General features: G+C 39.9%; 1 protein-coding gene across 4 annotated transcripts in view; it reads left to right on the top strand.

Annotated features, from left to right (window-relative positions):
• Positions 1–23,060, top strand: part of LIN28B (lin-28 homolog B) — a 105,091-nt gene that overhangs the window by 58,713 nt on the left and 23,318 nt on the right. For all 4 annotated transcript variants that reach the window (XM_055714648.1, XM_055714647.1, XM_055714649.1 and 1 more), the window contains one exon: positions 969–1,153. In XM_055714648.1, the coding sequence (XP_055570623.1) occupies positions 969–1,153 (185 nt within the window). The remainder of the gene's footprint in view (positions 1–968; positions 1,154–23,060) is intronic.

Here is a 23,060-nt window from a genome sequence, read left to right as displayed (position 1 = left end):
CTGTCTTGCAGAAACTACAAGTGTTTGGAAATTGATGGATTTTTTTAATATTCTCTGAGTCCAACTGATCTCATTGATGTAATGTGTAATTTCTAAATAAACATTTAGTGCAACCAGTGCCTATCATTTTATTCCCCCCCACCCTTGTCTCGCCTAACTTGATCATTTTAAGAGTTTGATTCATCAGATTTGTCCTGGGATGTAGACTTTACTATTATATATAATTTATTAGGAATTGAGATGAAAATTTTCATTGCATCAAAATCCATGGTGAGCTCCTGTTGAGCTCAGCTTGTCCAAGATTTGCTGTTACAGTGTAATATCAACAGATTTATTAGTATTTATTTCACTTGCCCTGATGGTAATAGTTTCCTTTTCTGTGAATGAAAATACAAACCCATACCTGAATCATGCGAACTAGATAAGATTTTGGGGGTAGTGACCAGAAATTTTAGCAGCTCACTAGGGATATTTAAATTGCCTGTTTCAGTGGACTGTTCAGAGTGCCTTCCTCCTGCCTTTTGTGCTCATGGTATCTTTGATCCATTTTCAGAGCAGCAGAGCCATGTCCCAGATATAAGGAATACAGGTTATGATAATTTTGATCATAAATGAATTATCTCTGAAGTGAACATTCATTCTTCTTCCATTTTGTTAAAAATGCCTGTTAGTGGTTTTAAGAATACAGCGTTTTCTCTGCTGCTTAGGTCTATAGCATTCATCACAGAAAAGGAAAACATTATTTCAGTTTTGCTGATACTGAAAATAGGTTCTTGTTACTTATTTAGTGTTTTCAGTGTGTCAAGGAATATAATTTGTAGTAGCATCTGCTGTAGCTACCTAGAGGAAACTGTTGTTCAACTTGTGTGTATTGTAGGATAGTAGACAGGATAATTTGTTCTGTTGATTATGAATGTAAATATTGTTTTTAAGGCAATGGTAACCAAGAGTATTTTTCCTGTTTACAGAGCAAGCTTTACATGGAAGGATTTAGAAGCCTAAAAGAAGGAGAACCAGTGGAATTTACTTTTAAGAAATCTTCCAAAGGCCTTGAATCAATACGGGTAACAGGCCCTGGTGGGAGCCCCTGTTTAGGGAGTGAAAGACGACCCAAAGGGAAGACAGTACAAAAAAGAAAACCAAAGGGAGATAGGTAATTACCTTACTTTGCTATTCCCCCTCCCCCCTTTTTTGTTCTTTGCAAGTTTATCTTGGAAAATATGTTTTCAGCATTTACTCATTTGTGAAAGGAAACCCTTCTGTGTAAATTTGGCTTTTACATGTAGCCTAGTCACTGATTAAACTTAGTAAGATGTACATATACAACTACATAAATCACCCACTTGATTGGTTTTACTTGAGAAGGTTTTATTGAATTAGAGGAGGCCTGCAAAAGAATGTAATACTATTTTGAAAATATTGCCGTTAGATTGATAAGAAAGGTCTGTCTGAATACAGGTGAAATAATGTCATATTTAGGTGAGAATTCTGCATGCTGAAGAGACTTGGGTGCAGCACATCGGTAGTTTTGTACAGAAGAAAGGGTAGGTGGTGCAATCAGGGTTGAGGTGTACATAATTTGATTAATTATTTCTTTTATTTAGTGAGCAAGAGTATCAAGTGGTTTTGAAGCTTTCAATGCCTGGTGGTCTGAAGAAATGTAATAATATGTTACAAATTTCAGGTTAGTCTTGAGAGCTGCACTTCTTTATACACAAGTGCAGCAGTCTGACTTGCACTGTTTTACTTTACTTTCCGCCTCTGATGGCTTGAAGAAGTTCCGTAATCATCTTCACTATAAAGCCACCTGCATCTAGTTCCCAGAGGAAGCCTTCTTGCCCCAAAGCTTGTATTTAGGTGAATCTCCCTTTTTTCCTCATGGTATTGCCCAGCCCATAGCTGTAATGGCTGAGATCAAGGGGTATATATAGTTTGTGAAGGATCCTAGTAAGAACATCCAAACAGCCAAGTTTTGCCTGCGATATTTGATATATGGCATGACTGTGAGAAGGCTCTCTTCCATTGCAAATTCTGAAGCAAAGAGTAGCTTGGGAAAGAGGGGGTCACCTGGAAAGGCAGTAGAGCCCTGCCTTGAGAAATGGGGGATCAGAAGCCTTTGCAGGCTAGAGATGAACTCAGTTTGTCCCCACCTCTGTAAAAGGCTGCTTTTTTTTTTTCTTCTTTCTTTTTTTTTTTCTTCTTTCTTTTTTTTTTTTTTTTTTTTCTTAATTAAGGACTGGAGACAAGAAGATAGTTGTGTCTCTTTCACCTTCTTTGTAAAAGCTGAAAGCCATGAATAAAATTTATTGCTGCTGTAACAGATCACAGTCCATAACCACAACAAGGAGAGACTTTGTAAGCTGGACAAAGCTGTCTTTTTGATTGTTCACCATATCTGGCCTTTCAAAGTTATGCTGCATGCAATGGCTGTGAAGTTGTTATTTTTTTTTTTTTTGCTCAAGCTAGGCTTCCAGTATAGTTCTTATTTAAACCATTGGTTTTCCATGGACTGTAAGTACTAATTTGTTTAAGGTATTAGCATTGCTTCTGTTACTGATGTTTCATACAATGGCAGCATATAAAGGCCACAGTCATGCAGTCATGATACTGTTGTCCTGTTTGTTGCATGTGTATATGAGGAAAAGACAGTCCTTGCTTCAAAAACCTTGACTTTTAAGTGGACAGGTTGTAAGTAGACAGCAAAAACTACGTATTGAAGGGGACAGGGGTCTGAACGAATGCAGGTATCTGTACTGCACAGTGGAGCCAATGCTTTCAGAGTTCTGAATTCATCTCATCCTAGGGAAGCATCTAAAATACTGTGGATGAATCTTGCCTTGTGGCTTTTTCTTTTCAGGGACTACGAAGGGAGCCTAGCTCCCATGCTGTAGATACTACTTTTACAAGTCTTTAAAGTTAGATGAGATGAATCCTACTTTCCGTAATGTTTTTTCATAGCTAAAGCACATAAAAAACCAAACAGATACACCCTGAAAAACAGTGCAGAGAGATGATCTATGAAGCACTGTACTCCTTAATGTTCACTTGCCTTTAAAGAAGGAAAAGAAATATTAAATTGGTTTGAATATGAAAACGTGGGCAAAACCATCTACCCACTTCTGTTTCAAAATTCTTACACTTAAGTCATTAGATACCAAAAAAGTCTAAAATTTGAAATGTTTGAAGTGGCACTGACATCACTTGGTGAGGAGTAGTATCTTTGCTTGAAAGAAAATTAGTTTTGATTGAACATCTGGCCAGTAAAGAAGGTGCATCTCTGATATGTAATGGAAAAGTTCTTGAAGATTGGTGTTGTACTGTGAGAACTGCCTCCACTTATGAAAAAGCTAATTCCAACTTCTTGTGCTCATCAGTTTAACAGTGTGAGGGCCCAGCCTCGGTGCATCTTTTTATATGGATCCTTTTTGATCCTTTTTGAATGGATCACATAGCTATAATAATGGTGTATTAGGGCAGAAGGGAAGACAGAGAGAAGGAGTTAGAGATAGCAAGGGGGGGAGAAAGGACAAAGCAGCAACATGTGCAGAGAGGGAAGAAAAGAAGTCAAGACAATGAGGTTGCTAATATTGATGCTTGTTGGTAGTTTTTGTGGGGCTTCCACAATAGACCTGGAGTCTCTGTACTCTGCAGACTGTTGTTGCTGTGAGGACTGTACTATGATATTTCCCCTTCAGCATTACTGTGGGCCACATTATTTTTACAGCATAGGTGGGAAGGCTTTGTAATTGCTGACAGTGATACTGGCCACTTCGGCATCTTTCTCAGCAAGCATGCTTCCGCATGCCAGTATGAGGAAAGTCTTTTGTGGTCCATGTGAAGTGAAGCTGTCACTATAAGCAGCCTGCAGGCTTTAGGTTCACGGACCTTACTTTAAGCTATTGCAATATCCGTGTGTCTTACATTCAGAATTTTTTCACAGGGTCTAGTGTAATCTAGGCTAGGGGGGAGGTTTCTAAACAGGGCTCAGCTGGAATTTGCATCTGACAAGTGCTAGGTTCAGAAGTGGTGTTTTATGTCAGAGATGTACAGTGGGGAGGGGCTGGTCTCTACAAATTCATCTCTGACTTAGGTAATGTATTACACTGCAGCGGGTTGTGGATCTCTTTGCAGGAACTCTTAACACATGCCAAACACAGTGTGTTTTGCTTAACTTTGGCAGTGAGCTGACACAAAAACTTGCTGTGCTGCTCTCTAGGAGTGACCACAGGGAGATCCAGAAAAGATAAAGTACTCTGAATTCACATCTTAATCACCTGTTTAGTATCTTGCAGACAAGTCTGTGAAATCTTGATTTAGAGTAGAATAAATGAAATCAAAACCTAGCCCACCATCTTCAAAATAAAGTCTGGAGGAGGAAAAGGGAGGAAGGAAAAAAATTGGGTGGGTGGTTTTTGTTTGGGCGTTTTGTTTGGTTTTTTTAACAAACACTCCCAGCACTGGTATGTGACCTAAAATGAAACTGGGTAACAGACCATTTTATCAGTTGTAACTTTTTATTTATTTTTATAAATTTATATAGCTGGTAAAATACCCTTTAGTGCAGTGTATATTTAAATAAATTTCACCCACAAACCTTTGGCACAATGTTAACAAAGAAGATGCATGATGCTCACAGGACTAGAAGCTAGAGTTACCTTTGGGACCTAGAGGTATTATCCAGTACCTGTAAATATTCCTAGTAGGAGCTCACTGTTTGATACCTTTTCGGCAGAATGTCTGTAGTGCTGCATCTGCTCAGCTTGGCACTTGCTCCACATGGAGTGTTTTTGGCTGGGGGAGGGGGATAGGATGACAGCTTTTTTTTCTTTTTTTTTTATTAAGTATTTACACCAAAATGGAAGCAATAAAATAAAGCAAGGAAGAAGGGACAAGGAACAAATAATTAAGGGTATAGCTCTATCTCCCGGTTCTAAATTTTGGCATTTCAGTTCTATGCTGCCCTCCACTAACATCACACTTGTGGCAGGGAAGCTTTCTAGCATGGATGACCTGTATCAGTAAGTGGTTTGAATATGAACATGTAATAAATAAGCAGTATGTTGTGAGATTTTGGGTTTGACATGAAACATTTCACTGACTTGATTTATAGTGCAGCCCTGCAAGTAAACTCTGAGGGGAGGGAGTTGGAAGCTGCTGGAAATGGGGGAGCTTAATGAAGCATTCCACTGGATAAACAGTGATGCTGAATTGTGTTCTAGGAATATGGCTAGTGAAATAGCTGTGTACTTCTAGCTCAGCTGGCTAAATAGTGACATGCACTGCAGCACTGATGTAACACTTCAAAAACATTTTTCCAACTTAAACATCTAAGAGGAGAGACAACTGGCGAAGAAGTGTTTTTGTGTTAAGATGTAATAAATGGTGTTTGCCAGTAACTCTCGGACATGACCAAAAGCATAATTTTCAAATGAAGAAAAACATATTTCTAAACCACTGATTGGGTGGAAATAGTCACGTAGGGAAGGGGGGCTGTAATTAAATTATATAATACGTCCCTGATGAACTGTCACTTAAAATTAATTTGTGTCCAAGTCAGACAGAAATTGGATTTAATACCTGAAGACATTCTGTGGATGATCTGAAGCTGGACCATAGTAAGAAAATCTTAAAAGTAATCTTTAAAAGCTCATGATCTGCACATAACAGCCACTAAACTGCTGTGGTACAGTTTGGCGAAGATGACAGTATGGTGGAGTGCTGTGAGGGACATTTGGATTGAAGTTAAAGGGCTAGGAAAGCTAGTTTAGGACAGCAAAGTTACATGGTACAGAGTCACTTCAAACTTGAGGTTATATAAATTCCATCTCTACTGACTGAATCAGGGCTCAAGCGTAAAATTTAATTTTCATAGAAAAGCCTCCTACAGCTTGAGCCAAGCAGACTTTTCTGAAGGAGACATGAATAATGAGAGTGGCACAAGCCACTCAGGAGAGCCCTGAACTACTAGTACCAAAATGGGAGAAGCTCATAAAAGCTGTGCTTAATGGATGGGGCTCAGGCAGAGATGGAGAAAGGTCATCAGAGTCCCTTTGCCTGAGAGCTGGGAGGCAAGGCCAGGCTGCCGGTCACCGCATACAGCTATGATGCAGGAGGCATGTCCAGTCCCTGCCCTCAGCCAGCCCCAGGGACCTGCTTTGGGCAGATCCTGAACAGCACTGGGGCGAAACAGGGAGCAGACAATGCAACAGTATGTGGCCAACCAGAGAAAGAGATGAGAAAAGTTCAGGGAGTTGTAGCCTTTGGCCTGAAATGGTGTCAGCATGTCATTGTCAAAAGGTTGAATTTTCCTGCTGCTCTCCAAGGTAGATCGCTTTCAGAGTTCTACTGTTTTCTAAAGAGTAAGGTGACACAGAAATAATGCAGTAGTTGCGTGGCTTTTATACAGATTTCTTAAAAATACTGCCTTACAAAAGGACCTTACTCACGGGTGGTCTTTCAGAAATTAAAAGTGTGGACACCTTCTCCTCCCTTACTCTCTTTCACCAGGTTTTAGATTATAAGAATAGTTTCTTTCCATTTTTCATTCCTGCTTTTCCCATTTTTCAAGCATAGGGTATTTTCTTGGTTGTTTGCTTTTTCCCTGCTTCTTTTGGATGTTTAGTTCCTCTTTCCAGTGATGTCTGAGACCCCTCTTAGGCATACAGACCACAAAGACCACTTGTGCTTTTGGAGCTCATTGTGAAATGAGGTCCCTCTGGCCTGCTATCCTCTTTCCAACAGGAGCATGTATTCAAGGAGAGACTGTAAGAAATAGGGAAGCATAGCTGTCCATCTCTGGCAGTTAGTGGTTTAGACATTTCTTCAGTATCAGTGCCTAATCTGCAAAAGGCAACTAGTATCTGAGTTGCTGGACACAACTTCCTCTTGGATTCTCAAGCAGCATTTGAGATTATTTGTGCAGAGTTTTATACAGTTAATAATTTGCACACTTAGACAATAGGCTAGAAAGGGGGCTAAACACCAGTTTGAGATGTGCTTCCTTACAGGATCTTATTACTGGTATTTGCTGACTGTCCCATAATAAGCCACTAAACTAGTATGAACTGCTGGTAACAGAAACGGCAGAATGCTGACAGACTAAAAAAAAAAAAAAAAAAAAAGGCAGCAGCAAAACCCAAAAAGCCTGAGTGCTTTGTACTACTCCAGTACTTTAAGGAGGTTACATTTTTGCTGGACCGCAATCATTAGAGACAAAGTTTTCCATGCTTGCTCTTTTTTTTCAGGCTGACAATTTCTGGGAAGGCTTAGCAACAGCTCAGGTTTTTCCAAGAGTGGGATAAAAATTAATAGGTTTAAAGAATAGGCAACTTTTAAAAATAGCTGCCACTTGGTGCTGTGGTTCGGAGCCTTGAAAGCTAGCTTGAAGATGGATCTCAAGGGCAGGGCGTTAATTTCTCTTCGTGTTTGTGCAGACCCATCCAAGTCTGTTACAAGCCTATGAAAAGTGTCACTGCATGTATTCATTAGATGTCCCTTATTAAAATCTACATCATCTCATCTGTGTTTAAGGGAGCTCAGCAGCCACAGTCTTCCTGCGTACCAAACACACAGTGTGCTTCCAGGACTTGGTCCGTCCAGCCTGATGAGAATAGAATCAGATCTCCAAGACTGAGTATTTTCTTCACCAAAAGATGAAAGGAAGGTTAAGCAAGGAAATACAAAAAAATCTGCTGCTGGCTGCGTATAGTGCCCAGTGGCTATGGACCTTAGACTGTTTGGCATGATTTCATCTCCAGCCTAGGGTGTGGCTAAACTTCAGTCTTCTGGAAATGCCAGGTGTAGAGATACGGTAGAGTAAGTGCTTCAGAGTGAGAACACAAGAAGGAAAGCCTTGCCTCTGAGAAGAGAGCAGCCATGGCTAGCCTAGCTTCTACCCCCAGATCCAGCACACAGCATCGGGTGTTGCCTTCCTCAAAAGATAATGGATCTCTCTTCCTGCCTATTTCCGTAGCTCAAAACAGTCAAGAGCCAGGATGCAGAGCTGAAAGATCAGTACTTGAACATTGGGGCTAGGTGTAGAAATGGTTACAGTTGTGCATAACAATATGTATAATATTAGAAAAAAAGGTTTTGTCTTTCAGAAGACATGGAGGAAATCCCATACTAGATTTTAAATGTAGAGAACAAACATTGTTTAATTTACAAAGCCAAGTGGCCATAGTTAGATAGAGGCTACAAAGCTTGCTTTGATCCATTACTAGTTGCACTGCTTCTGAGACAAAGGTCAGGTAGAGTTATTTTGGGATGGTAATACAGGCAATTCCTCGTTCATCTGAAAGGCTGTTTTCTGGTTTCAAACAATTGAACTACCAAATTCATCACAGGGCAACTTGAAAGTAAGGGCTCTTTTCAGGTCCCACATGCTGGTGAACTTGCATGACCATATGGTGATTCAGCCTGCTCACTCGGTTGTGGGTGGGAATTGGTCTTTGCACTTAGGTGTACAAATCCACAAAACACACAAAAATATGTGCTTTCTTTCCATCAGATGTGCCTTCTGATAGGACTTTTTATATGCTTCAAGTGAAGGCAAATTTCTGTGCTAAAGCAAGAGCTGGGAACCTGGTGGCAGTGGTACCACTAAGTGATATTCAAGCTTAATTTACTTAATTCAAGCTTGTATTAAGAACAGAGTAGAGCCTGAATAAAGTTGTCTTTGGTATCTGTTTGTGTGCATGTACAGTTGAGAAGAGAGAGGCCCCAAATTTTCCATAGTGTTTATAATAAAAAATCCAAATTTGATGCTAAAGTAAGTAGATAAAATTCTGAAAATGTACAAGGAACAGATGAAGTGAGTAGGAAGGTGGTGGTTTTATGCAGCCTTATGTAGAGTAAAACTATCCCTGCACAGCACATGGATTTCTTAAATACATATGCTCTTTTCAGAATGCAGAGTGTTTTTCTTTAATTGGATGTCTTCTCAGGTCTTGTGTTTTCTGAGTATTTTACCCTCTTTCATCAAGGGATGAGCTCTCATTTACAGTAAAGTACCATTGATGCCTTTGCTACGGTGTACTGATATGCCTTATGATCACACTGGAGTCTTACCTGTAGTAATGATTCCTCATATCTGAAGGAATTGAGAAGTAAGAAAGAACTGAGAACTTCACTCAAGTTAACAGAGATTATGCATAACTTCAGTAGTGTATGCTACAAGTACTTCAGTAATAATTCAAAACGTCATTTCTGTTTCTAAAAATCAATGTAACTGGCATCTTTCTTAATTCAAATTTCTCACTTGTTTAATTTCTTACTACTATACTAATATACTACTTTCAAGTAGACAAGAATAAACATAAAAATGCATACATTTTCAGGGCCCAACTCAGTAAATAATTAAGCCTCTGCTTTTAAAGTACGAGGGAAAGGGTCACTATTTGAAAAACTTCCCCAATGGTGGAAATTAATTTTTGAGTTGATGTTGACCCTGACTATAGACTGTGCTGCTTTCTGCTCATGTTACGTGCTATAGCTATCAATGAACTGCTCACAGAACTGTTCACAGGATGAACTGTCTTTCTGAAAGATGCACAGTCTGTGCTGTATTTTATGGAAATACTCAGTGTAAATAATTAAACCTCAGTCCCTCTTATTTTAGGAAAACGGTTGTATTTCCTTGTGTTCCTTGATGTGTTGCACTCCAGCATCACCTAGCAAACTCAGTCAAAGCACACAGTAAATACATAACACTAAGGACAGATTATAATGGTGATTCCAGATGATGGAAAAATTTGCCATAGATCTTGGCCTGTTGAAAAAGATACCAAGAACTTGAAAGTTAGAGAAAACTGAATTATAGCATGGCCGCTGAATCAGATATTCCCAAAATGTTGCCTTTGATTTACTGCTGTTGATGAATCTGAAGCTCTTGAGAAGTAATAAAAGTTCTGATGCGCTTTAACTTCAGTTTAATGAAGTCTGTGCAGTAATATAATTCCAGATCATTACAGCTGTTTCTTTTATTAGCTGTGGCCTCATGTTTCTGTCCTTGACACTTAAATATCAAACCTACTTAAACATGAATCACTTAAAAATGTGAATTTACTTCAATAACTTATTTTGTCAAGAAGCTCAGCAGCTCATTATGTAAGAGGAATGTGTCATGGAGGTAGTCATCTCTGTAGTGATGCTACAGGCACACTACTGCTACTTCCACTGTGCACCTCCCCCACCCCCCAAGTGCACCTACAATGTGCTAGAGCACTTCTCAAGCAGGTAATAAGAGGTTGAATCATAGGATTGTTTGGATTGGAAAAGACCTTTAAGTTCATCAAGTCCAACTGTTGACCTTGCATTGCCAAGTCCACCACTAAACCCTGTCCCTAAGCACCACATCTGCATGTCTTTTAAATACTTCCAGGGATGGTGACTCAATCACCCCAGACAGCCTGTTCCAATGCTTGACCACCCTTTTGGGGAAGAAATTTTTCTTAATATCCAATCTAAACCACCTTATGAACAACTTGAAGCCATTTCCTCTTCTCCCATCACTTGTTACTTGGGAGAAGAGACTGATACCCACCTCACTACACCCTCCTTTCAGGACATAGGCTACGTCCTGAAAGAAATCATGGGTTTAAGGCTATATTTACACCAGGAGAAGTAGGTTTACTTTTGGAAAAGAAACAAAACACACACACCCCTATACACACACCCCAAAACCAAACACCCCTGCCCCCCCCCCCCTGTTTTAAGTCACTCTTTCACAGCGGTGCAGCACCCTCCATCCAGAAGTAGCAGAACTGAGTGGGACTTTGCAGTTGATTCTTCTGGTAATGTGAAGCTGTTCAGAGACAAGACAGTGGAGCTCAAACAGAAATGTTCCTGTGGTGTCTATGATCCCTCAGGCAGGGTGACAGGAAGATATTTCAAGGACAGGGGGAGAGATTAGGATGGAGCAGGAGTATGAAAACACAAACACGGGAGATGAGGAAGGAGAGGGAAGAGAAGGGCTTGGGGAGCAGAGGGCAGACAACTGAAAATGGTGTCAATATGAGAAACACAGAATTTTCCCAGTTTCCAAATTATCATCTCAAAGCTGGTAGTTCAGGTACTCTTTAGGGAGCGCAGGCAGCCAGGCACAGAGATTGAATCAAAGTCTCCCCTATTTTGAAAAATTGTTGCAAGTAAAGAGCTAATGAACAAGGGAGTTGAAGTGTAGGTGTGATGCAAGCTCCTGCTTTGCAGCCCAGCGAAGGCTGAAGTGATTCCATCAGATCTGGGAGGATTGATCTGAAATGGGACTTTTTGCAAATGTCTCCTTATTGCATGTTTCTCATTTACTGGGTGACAAACATGACACATCTGGATTTTGTTTTGCAGAACCACCAAATACTCCTAGCTGTTAACAGTTGTTTGGTTTGAGCTTTGCCCTAAATGTATTGGGTGCTATAAAATAGTAAGTGCTCTCTGGGCTGTGATATTTCAATTGGGCGCCTAGAATAAGGCTCCTCTGGAAAAATATTTTGGCTTTTTTTCTTGTGTTCCAGAATCCTGTGCGTTTTGTTGAGACTGATCAAACCACACAATTTCATAGAGCCATTGCAAAGTAATATTTGTAATGCATGAAGAGATCTTAGTGAGAGCCCTGAAGTCAGTACTTCTGTATTGTGTTCAAGTTTTAGCTGGATTTAATGATGAGTCCAAGCATTGAATTGAGCAGGCTAAAGAAGTAGTACACTACCTGTCTTATATTTTGTGCAGCAAATGAGAAAAGGCTGTGTAGGAGAACTTGCATGTTGGTCCACGGGCTGTTAATAGTTTCCTTCTTTTTTGAATGGTGAATTTGTATGTAATGGGTAGAAATTAGCCTGAATGCTCTTCTGACTAGCAGCTGGGCTTGAGGATTTGTACTGGTTTTTCTCTGAAACTGTACTGTGACACTGTAGGCTGAGGATGAAGAGACTGTTTCATGGAAGAAACTGCATGTACATGTGCAAGAGAGAACAAAGGTGGCCATTGGCCGAGCTGAAGGAATAGTGAGCCGAAGCCAGCGTTATTGATGAAGCAGAGGGAGCTGGGTTTGCTCAGTAACAGACCCGTGGAATGGTTAAGGAGGAAAGAGTTGTGAAGGGTCACTATGACATATGGGAGTGAGCTAAACAATTTCTTTTCTTTGATCTCCATTCATTTATAATCTTATTGGTGTTGAGTCTCCTGGTACTGGACCTTTTACAACAAATGGCTGAAAGTATGAAAATTGATTTAAATTACTCTGGTCTTGTGCTGAATGGCTTTCTTTAGTCTAGAAGTCACTTGGAGTTTTACTCTTTTAGTTGTTGGACAGTTTAAATGCTAAGCATTTAATTTACTTCAGACAGCTCTGAAAACAATAGCAAACTACAGACTGCTTTTATTTCATTGTCTGCAATTAATGTTGCAACAGCCTTTGCATCAAAATTAACCAGAATGCTTTAATTTCCTCATAACCAAAATGGTTATCTTTGGACCAATATAAAAAACTGAAATAGTTCAGTGTTTCAAAGTCAGCTTCAGATTTGCTAGCGTTTAAGATTAGTAGCTCTGCCTTTTTGTTGTGCTGAACTAATAATGTAAAACAAAACAATAGAGTGTGTGTGTGTGTGAGTCTGCATAATGAGACGAGTTGTTCTATAAAATCACACAGAGTTACTTCTTCCATCAATGAGAGGGAAACATCAGTGGCTGGCCATAGGCTTAGAAATTGTTTATAGCTCAGATGTAAGCCTATTTATTTAACTTTTTAAAGGTTTAATTTTATTTACATTCTTTTTCCTGAGTTAATTGTTGTAAATCACTTCTTTCTAGTAAGTAAATGAAAAAGCTTTAATTTCCTGTTAATCAGACTCATTTTTCCATATTTTTTGTGCTTTGATATATTTTTGGAGAATCATGGCTAGCTGCTGACATAATAATTGGTAGGAGTATGTGCCTACATCTCCTTTTAATGATTACTTAAAATGTGCTAAGCACTTAAGTTTCCTAATTCAAAAAAGAATCCACAGAGTGTTTTAATTTACTTTTTGTTAAATAGTTCAGTGGGGTTTTATGTTATTACATGTGGGAGTATCAGTACTCACTTCACTTTTAGCATTTTTGTCTTTACGTCCATTGTGTAAAGTACAAATTTTACTTGGAGCTCAGAAATAGTTTTATCAAATGGCTTGATCTTGTTATCTCTGTATTTCTAATTCACTGGACCCTCATGAAGTTATCTTTCTCCTTTACAATCTATAAATTTCGTTTATGTGTAGAAAAGAAACATCTGGCTTTTTTTTTTTTTTTTTTTTTTTTTTTAATGAGAACTGTATGCTCATTGACCAAGCAGCAAAGAATCTGTTGTATGGGTGATTATGGCAAGAAAATGAGCTAGTAGTCTTACTAATAATCAGCAAAGTTATTGTATAAACTGATGCTGTTTCATTTTCTGAGTTAGCTAATCTCATATTTTCACCCTTACAAGAAAACAAATGGTATTTAAAAATACTTGGTGTGGAAAAATGCTACTTTCAAATGTAGAGATTCGAAACATTTAAAACATACATATCTGTGGTTAAAGATATGCTGATTCTTAATTCTCTCCTTTCTAGAGCTTTCCTTTTTTATCTCTGAACCTCAGTCACTATTCCATGTCAATGCCATTGGTTTTATTTATTTTTGTATCCTACAGAAAAGAGTTCATACTGTTTGGATCCCATCTTTTTAGAATTTTTAGAATAAATGCAACATATCAACAAGTTTATATTTTATGCAGCCTGTGGAGCTGGATTTTGGAATTTGCTTTTTTAGTGGTTCTTTTGTGGAAGAGAAATCTTTCAGGCATGAATTGATAGTCCAGATCTTTTGAGGTCTGTCTGTGCTAACCTATGACCTTTGTTCTTAGGAGGTCAACATCTGAGGGCAGGAGATTAAGGCAGTTAAAAGATTGGAATGGGAACTGGAATGGAAAAATTAGCCAGCACATTTTGGGTGGAAAACATCAAAGTCATCAAACAATTTGCTTATTTTAAACTCAGTTTAAGGGTAACAAGCTAATTGTACTGTGTTTGTTGATGCAAGCAATTTATATTATTTGAGGACATTAACACTGAAGAATTTTTTTATTGCAGAAACGTAGTGCCTGTTCAGTATAAACACACTATGTATTTTGTATACTGAATGCTTTCATGCAACACTTTTTAGGATAATTCAGGATCTGATCATACAGTCTGTATGCATTTAATTAGCTTTATTTCTTGCAAACAGCAATAGTAAGTGTTGTGGAACCCAAATCTTGCTTGTGGTCAGCTGAAGACCCCTTGCTGTCACTGGAGAATACAGGTGCTTGCAGTAAATGGGAAAAATTATTCCCATAGTAAAATTTCCTGACTGTGATGCTTAAAAACATTTTTAAGCATATCTCTTTTTTTTTTTTTTTTTGTTACAGCTTTTCAAATGTGAACTCCTTTCCAATGCAAACTTGTCACCAAGGAACATTCTTTCATAGATTATAAATTGGTTTACAAGAAAACACAGCACTATCTGTTTGTTCTTGTCTGTCATAGTTAGAAATTCATTAGTGTATGTTTTTAGAAGAATAAGGACTTCATCTTTCATCTGCACAATCGATTTCAAAGATGATATTATCTAGAAAAAGACACCTTTCCACATGTGAAAGTTTGCAAGTTCAAGGATTTGTGTAAGGAATCACATTTTTGTCTTGCTTCTTGAAAGTGCAAATAAAAGTGGTTTCAGTATCACATGCAAAAGCCAGAGTAGTGTTTCATGGTGCAAACCCACCTAGCAGGAAAGAAGAAGTTATGGATATCTCACAGCTCAGACTCAGACTAACTGTATGGATTATGGTACTTACCCTATAGGAATGGCTGCTAATTAAAGTACTATAAAATACAGCTAAATTCGAGTGCCCCAGTCTAACCTCCACAAATTATTACTGTTCCTTTGGTACTGAAGGATATGAGATTTAAACCCCTTTGCAAGCTTACAGTTTTCCAAACTATTCCTCTTAAGGCTAAAACCTTTTTGCAGCTCTTAGCCCTGACTTGCACCTGAGGGGAAACTGAGCAAAATTATCGCCGTCATTTCTTCCTCCTTCATGGAAGGAAAAGAAGGGAAAGCAGGAGGAGCTGTTGTGGACGGCAGCAGCCCATGGACCATTCCCATGGAACCAGCCACTGTTTTGTTTCCTTCCTGGCATTTCACTGGAGTAGCTGGAGAAGTGGCAAGTGCTGCTGTGGCCGGCTGTGCCCTGCATCCCCAGTGGTACTGCCATGATCAGGTGTGCCCTGCATCCCTGGGAGTACCACAGGCGTAGAGGAAACAGGCGCAGTCTTGAAGGGGCAGGACCAACCCTGAAGGCTGTTGTACCTTGGAGATCTATTCCCCATTGGAATTCTTGGAATAAAATGGGGTAACTTGTGATCAGCCATTTTGTGATTTGTGTTTGTCAGCCCTCTCTGTGGTTAAAGAAATTAGTAGGATTGATGGATGGAGAGGTAATTCTGTTTTACAGAATGGCTTTGGTGACCCACTTGTGAGAACACATGAATCATTGTAAAGGAAGGGGACTTGTTAATTAACAAAGGAAAGAAGTTAAGCAACTACAAAGATAATGTGCCTGACATGACTTAAGATAACTTTCTTGTTTGTCTAAGCCCATTCTATACCTTTTCTCTGTTCTGTCTGTTTAGATGGTAGACTCTCCAGTACAGAACTGGTTTCCTTCTTAGTCCATAAAATACTTAAAGTCAGTGCTGTTTTTAATTACAATAGTAATTGTGATTCTTGGCTATCTGATTTATTAGAGAGCAGTGATACCCAATCCCATTTTTTTTTTAATCTGGAAGACCTGCTCCCCAGGTTTTTTGTTGGATATGTGTATTTTCTTGTTTCATGATGTTTGATGATTCAAACATCCTGTCCACAAGCCTGCTTTTAACTGTCTCTTGCCCACCCTTTAGAAGTAGTGTATCTACAGATCAAAACCTGCTGTTGTGGAGAGTAGGGTGCTGGCAGTTTTTCATCTCTTAGTTACTGTTACATCAGTTCTAAATGTACAAAGAATTGCCTCCAAGTTTGGTGTGCAGTAGCTTGTAGGTCAGAGTAGACTGCTTGCTGAGTTTGCAAGAAGAGGTAATCAAAAACTCAGAGTTATAATACAATTCCTGAATTACTTAGAAATTATATTTGACTTTTTATGATGAAAGCCTTTGTTTTTGCTTGATCTATGTGAGAAATAGGTAGAAGATATATCCTCAGTTCCCTAGCATATTCTTTCCACTACAGAAAATTTCTGCAGAGCTAGACAAGACTGATTAGAATTACTGCAAGTAGTATTTTCAGGCTTACGTGCTTGCGAAGGTTGACATTTCTGGCAGTGCAGCTGTGCCAGATTTCTGACTGCAGCCCTCTGTGCTCTTGGCATCAGCGTCTCCAGATAGGCTCTGTAATGTGCCTCAGCTGAGTCACTTCCTTGCCACGAACTGCCATAAAGAGATGATTTCTTTTGCTTTGCTTTCTAGGGTTTAGCCTGCACTGCCCCCCTCCTTTTCAAAGTAAGAACTCATCAGAAAACTCCTTTTGTAGTAATGCAGTCGAGTTCAGAGGGTTTCAGAAATCTGGATTATTGGTGGCCTTTCTTGTTGAAAGGGCTATTGGGTTTTGTGTTCATCTGTTTCTAGCTGCTAATTTGAATGAGAAGCCAGCAAAGAAGCATGTTGGTTTTCTTTGTAAGTAGTTGGCTATATTTGTTCCCAACCACCAGGTGAAATGAGTGTCTGAGAGAAGCTTCAGGTGATGGCTATCCATAAAATCTTTAGAAGTATATCTTCATATATTTAAGCTGTTATAGCTCATCTTTCTTAATGATCCTCATGTCTCACTTAATTATTGCAGAAAATATAAATGAGTCAAATTTGAAAGCTTTTGAATTTGGCAGAATAATAATAGTCTTTACACTAGTGTTAAGATGCATTTTATAGAAGGTTGACTTTAATTGTGAAGAGCCAAAAGAATTTATTAAATCTGTTGTATACATGTGTTGTATATGCATAAATGTATACACAATAGATTTATGAAAGGTTGCCTTAGCTGCATTGAAGAAGGTGAGTATCAAAAGGAAGATGACTTAATAAGAGATCAGTTCAGAGCAAGATGGTACATGTTGATGACTTTGTCATTTAAAAAAAAAAAAAACAAAAAACAAGCCCCGCTGTTTTTGTAATTGCATGGTAGAACTGAGGGGAATTAATTAGTGCTTCTTATGCTGACAGTGATACTCCCTTTCTATTTCAAACTTCCACCAGGTGAGGTTGATACAGGTGGTCATGTAACACAGTGATGCTGTGGAACGTGGTAAATTTTGGCTTTGTAACCCAGTTTAGTTTAATACAGTTGCTGGTAGCTAAGACACTGTGTGACTGGCTGCTTCTAAAAGATGCTGCATGTATTGCATTAGTAGGACATCCTCCTCTAACCAGCCAACAGTCCCCAGTCTATACCTGTGTAGACAGCGTGGCCACAAGCACGTGCTCCTTTCTCCCAGTTGTCTCTGCTCCTGTATCCTGGAGTGCATTGTTCTACATTATTCCCCTTTTGCAGTGTGAGGTATTAGCCAAAATGAAGCTGTACCAATTTAGCTGTGTTAGCTTGCTCTCATTAGGCCAGGTAACAACAGAAGTAACAATATCGCAACATGCCCTTTTTGCATCTGTGGTCTTGCCCACATAAGAAGCTCATTTGAGTGTTCAAAAACCTGCAGAATTCTTGAATTGCAGGTTATGGTTGAGAAAAAGGAAGTGGAAAAAGTATATGAATTGTAAGGTGGTATTAGCACTGGAAATTAATCATGACACTGTATGCACGCTAATCACTGTAACGGAAACATCTGGCCGTTATAATGAGATGCTGCATTGGGAATGGGATACCACCATATTCCCTTTCTATAGTAGCAGGTGGTAAATTTGCTTAAGCTTTCATAGTTTGTTACACTGCAGAGGACTACAGTGTGTGTGTGGCATAGAAATCCATTTTCATTTAACTTGGAATTGTTTTCTTAAAGCAAATTCTCATTTAGTTAAAGAAAAAATAAAAGATTCCACAGGAACAATTTTATATGTAAAGACTTGAAACAAATCTATTTTTAAAAAAAAGGCACTGCTTTATTAAACAGTAGTTCAAGTTTGTCAGTTTAAAAATCCGTATTTCCTTGAAGTAGCCAGCTGTGACCTCAGGTGGTTCACGCATATCAGCAGCATGCATGTAAAAGCTAAATGTGATGATTAGGAGTAGAATGGGGACAGAACTGAAGGTGGGTGTGTGAAGAACTGGAGATGGGGAGGATGTGTGGTAAAAGGGATTGCTGGATGTGAACTAGGTAAGTAGTTTGTGGAACTGGGGCACACTGGAACACTGGATTTAAGAGAAGTGGTGGGTGGGCAGTGCTCACCTCTCCACAGCAGACGGAGACAGGGCTGGACTGATGAGATCCAGTGCCTGTAGACAGGTCTTCAGCATACTTCTGTCTGCCCCGAATCAGGCAGGCTGTAGTACTCACATTCCTTTTGCCCCTATTATCCCCCTGGAAAAGGTGAGAAATATTTAGAGAAGCTTCTTTAACATGCATATTTCACATGATTCAGAGGAAGTGGAGTGCCAAACATGTCAGCTGCAAGCCTGACCAGAAGACAGAACAGCACAGGTTGTAGCTGTGCTTTGCACTTGTGGTCCAGGGTACGTGGCTGGCCAGGGCTATGCCTGGCTGGGATACAGCTCTCTGCAGGGACTGCCTGGATGCTCATCCTGTTGTAGATGCCCAGGGGCCCCAGGCACTCTTGCATGTGTGTGCACAGGGTGCGTGTTATCTGTGGAAGCCGGCGCGAATGAAGATGTGTGTGCTGCAGCTGTGGTTGTGCTGAAGTCTGGTGGGGGAATGGCTTGGTGCCAAGTGCCCGGCTGCGTGAGGGTATGCTGTGTAGCCCTGGGGCGTGGGAGGACTGGTGTTCCTGGCTGAGCGTGAACTATTAGAGGTAGGAGGCCAAGTGTGTGGCCTGAAGGTAGGGGTTCTACTGCTCTGGTGTTCGAGAGTGGCCCCTCCAGGGACAGGATGGGCTGCACAGTGCTCACTGCGAAGAGACAGGCACTTGTAAAATTCCCCTCCTGGTATTTCTGACAGACGGCACTTGTGACACTGCCAAACGCACACACCGGCTGAGACTGCTGAGTCAGTCAAGCAACGTGGCCAGGAGAGTTCTCCAGAGGATGCTGTAATAGATGCAGCCCTAGAGACCTGTTTGGCAGAGCATGCCAATAACTGAATTCTGCATGTGCTGCAGTTTCTTTCTACAGAGGAAAAGAGCCTCTCTGGAAGAAAGATGAAGGTACAGAGGTGGCCTTGTCCCAACCCCAGGCCAGATTCCTTCAGATTTGGGGTTAACTTAAAATTTCTTGCATCAGTAATGGTGCAGTAAACGTGTACATTTAGGTTATTGTTGATATAGGCATTGAACATCCTGAGGTATGGGTTTTTTTTTTATTTTGTATGTGCTTATAAATCATAATACAGAATACCAAGAGCATAAACTTACAGTGGCTGGTTCTGTATCTCATGCCATTAATGTCCATTAATACATCATGTCCATTAATACATAACTGGGTCTTGGGACAATTCCTCTGGGGACACATAGCTAGTGTTCAATTTTATCTGGTCCAGGCTTGCCAAAATTCTCCTCAACAAATACCACAAAACTCTTCAGCCAAAGACTTGGACAGCTGTGCTTCACAATCCAACTGATTTTATTTTTTTTTTTATGATGCCTTTTAGGGTGTTTTTCCCTGTTAGGCACGATTAAGTTGAAAATACTGTACATTCCAGAAAGCAATTCTAGTTTTAAGTATAAAGCATATGAGGTTTTTTAGTTGTTGATTTTTCTGCACTGTGCCGTATAAGCTGAAGAAACTGAAATCTCCCAGGCAGGACAGCATTAACAGATTGAATCCCCATTCCTTTATTTTTCGTGTGGGGGAACTGCAACTTTAAAAGACATGGATGCACCTCTGGCTCTGTAAGCCAGCTCTCTGCCAGGATGCAGTTTCACATTGCTGGGGCCAGCTGGCTGCTGTGCCCCCCCTGCACCCCCAGCCAGCGTTGTGGTCCTCTCCCTGCAGGGTTGGTGGTGCTGATCTAATTCCACAGAGAGTCAGTTCAGGGAGCGTAACTGAGAGAAACTAATCCCGGGGAAAAAAAAGTACTGAGGAGCAAACTGATAGTGGGGTGGTGGAACAGGGCATGCCTCTTGGTAACAGCTCCACGTTCAGTGGGTTTATCTGGAGTACAAAACCCTGCAGGGCAGCTTGGCATGAAATTTGTTGTGCTTTCTGCTTGGTGTGGCAGAGATGTTCCCCCCACAACGTGGTGGTGGCTTTTGGCCCCTGTAGCGGGAGTGATGTGAGGTCTGCCCTCATCGGTGGCAGGTGATGATTTAAGACTAGCTGGGTTCTCTGGAGGAAAGCTTCAGGAGCACAAAACCCAGGAGGGAGTAGGGTTTGGCCTCCAAAAGGCCAGAGGTGTAAAGAGGCACTGGGAAGGCCATATGGAGGGCTTGGGGAGTGTCCCAGGCAAGACCTTTTCTCTCCAGGTTCTGCCTGTGAGACTGCCACACAGATCTGAAGTACCAGATCCCACTGCACATCCCACTGTAAACCAGTTCCCCACAAGAATGATGGTATGTGTTTTTAGCAGGGCTGCAGCTTGTGTTTTTCCTGGCCAGGGAAAGAAAACAGGATGAGAAAAGCAAATGCTACCTATTTTTAGATGCTTTGGTGCCACCACACCTTTAACTTGTCTGTTAAACTCTACAGTACCAGGAAGTTGGTGATGGGGAAGGTAGGCAGCATTCTTCAGTTCTGTGCCCAATTTCCCTGTAGGGCTGAAGAGCAACCTTCAAAAGCTGCAGCGGTCAGGCTTAATTCACTGTTAACTTCTGGTTTGATGTTTTAGTATGGCATGGCAGCATGTATGCAGTGGTCATTTTTCAGTTCCCTCCCTGCCTTTCAGCAGCTGCTCCTCAAAACTTGCAAAATGCAAGCAGTAGGCGTGGAAGAGTGCAGCATGTGGTGTAATCACAGCTCTTCCTTCCCCACCAGCTTCCTCTAAGCAATCTGTTTAATTTTTTTCTGCTTCTGTTCCATTAGTTTGAACTGCTGTGAATGATGTGAAGGCAAGAGATAGGTACTAAAACTAGCATTTCTTATGGCAGTGTTCTGCTATTTTGTATCTGTTATATTAAGCGTGTTACAGTTTTGGAGTTTTACTTTGGAACTTAAATGTACTAAAATTATAACCTGCTTCCTTAGTGACAAGGAAAAAATAAATTTCACACGCAGTAGCAGAAATCGTACTCTTTCCATCTGATTTTACTACATGCATCAATTACAGTGTTTGTGTATAATACACAAGAAGTTAATGTTTCAGGTTTCTTAACGACAGTTCTTCAAAGGAAGTTTTCTCACTGAATGGAAAGAAAGGATTATATAAAATCAGCACTTAAAGCTAGTGGTACTGTAATGCTGAAAAGTACACATAAGTGTCAGTAACCTTGTGAAATTCAGTATATAATCCATTCAATGTTGTGTTTTCCAGGCTTCCAAAAAAGGAAAACATATATTCCCTGATACTTTGAGACAGGCATATTTTACTAGTTTTTGCTAGGAATCAATGAGTTTTCAAAACATTCATTGATAATGATAAAGTATGTTATGAAATGCTATTTTGCGATGTTGAAATAGCAAACTAGTTTTATTGCAAATCTTTCAATTACCCTCAGTTACCAGGAAAGTTAAAAGAGTTTAAAAAAAAACCAAACAAGCAAAACCCCCAAATAAACATACAAACCCAAAACCATACAACAACAACAAAAAACCCAAAACACAACCAGTTTTTTTAATTTATGATAAAGCTCTACAGCGATATTAATGTTATTCGGAGTTCCTTCTGTACATAGGGTGTGATATTGGCAACAAGTCCTGATTTATCGATGACTCCCCTTTCTATAAGACAGCTTAAGGTTTTATCATCATCATCATCAGAGGAAAGTTACCAGCTGAACTAATGCATTCTACAAGAGTTCATAGGAAAAATAATTTTGCAGCTATTTTTTCTAACTGAAACATACGTGATTTTAACTCTGGTGGAAAGAGGCAGGATAAGGCATGGAAAGGCAGGCAGCTGCCTCTAAAAGAAACAAAGCTTCAAGGAAGCTTAACATGCTGGAGTCAAGGAGGGCATATAATCTCTGTCCTAGGGTGCTAAAATACAGAGTGTCACATCAGTTCAGGGTTATTAACAGCTTTTGCTTTGGGATATGGACTTAAGGCTAAAGAGTGCTCATGAAAGAGGGACATTAAAAACTGCAGGCAATGGCAATCAAACCAGCTCAATCTCAAAATATGTATGACAGCCTTGCATCCTACTACTAGAGAAGACTTGGAAAAATTAGAAAAAGTGGGTGAAGTGAATGTTAGCTTACCAGTTGCAAATCGTGCCTTACCTTTATTATTGTACCTTACCTAGTTATTTGTGTTTTGTTAACTATATTATTTTCTTAGACCATGGAAATGTACTAAAGGTAATCAGGCCTTCAAAAAGGATCTGTTACAGTGTGCAAGGCAAAACCACATGAACTCTGAAATGGGTAAAGAATAGTTTACTGAGCCCAAGAGCTTCAATTGCTTTTGAACCTCCCACGCTCCCCTGTGATTTATGACTTGGAATTAGAAATGTTTTTGACAACATAGTATAAAACTGCTGTGCCTTGCGCTGAGCCACCTCGTAGCATCTAGGCAACCATAATGAAGGATAAGTTTGGGGTTTTTTAAGGACAACCATATTAAAGAAATACTAAAATTAAAAATAACTTTCCTAAGTTGCACCCTACTATTTATGTAACTGTTTAAGGGCCAAGGAACAGAATTTAAACTGACCTTCTTGCTGTGGGGATAAAGTGGAGGTTATCATGTCCTGCCTTTCCTGCCAGTGTATCTTTCCTGTGGTTCCCCAGTTCATT

This window comes from Falco cherrug, chromosome 6, assembly GCF_023634085.1.
Source record: "Falco cherrug isolate bFalChe1 chromosome 6, bFalChe1.pri, whole genome shotgun sequence".
Taxonomy (NCBI): Eukaryota; Metazoa; Chordata; class Aves; order Falconiformes; family Falconidae; genus Falco; species Falco cherrug.
This window is presented reverse-complemented; position numbering and strand designations above follow the sequence as displayed.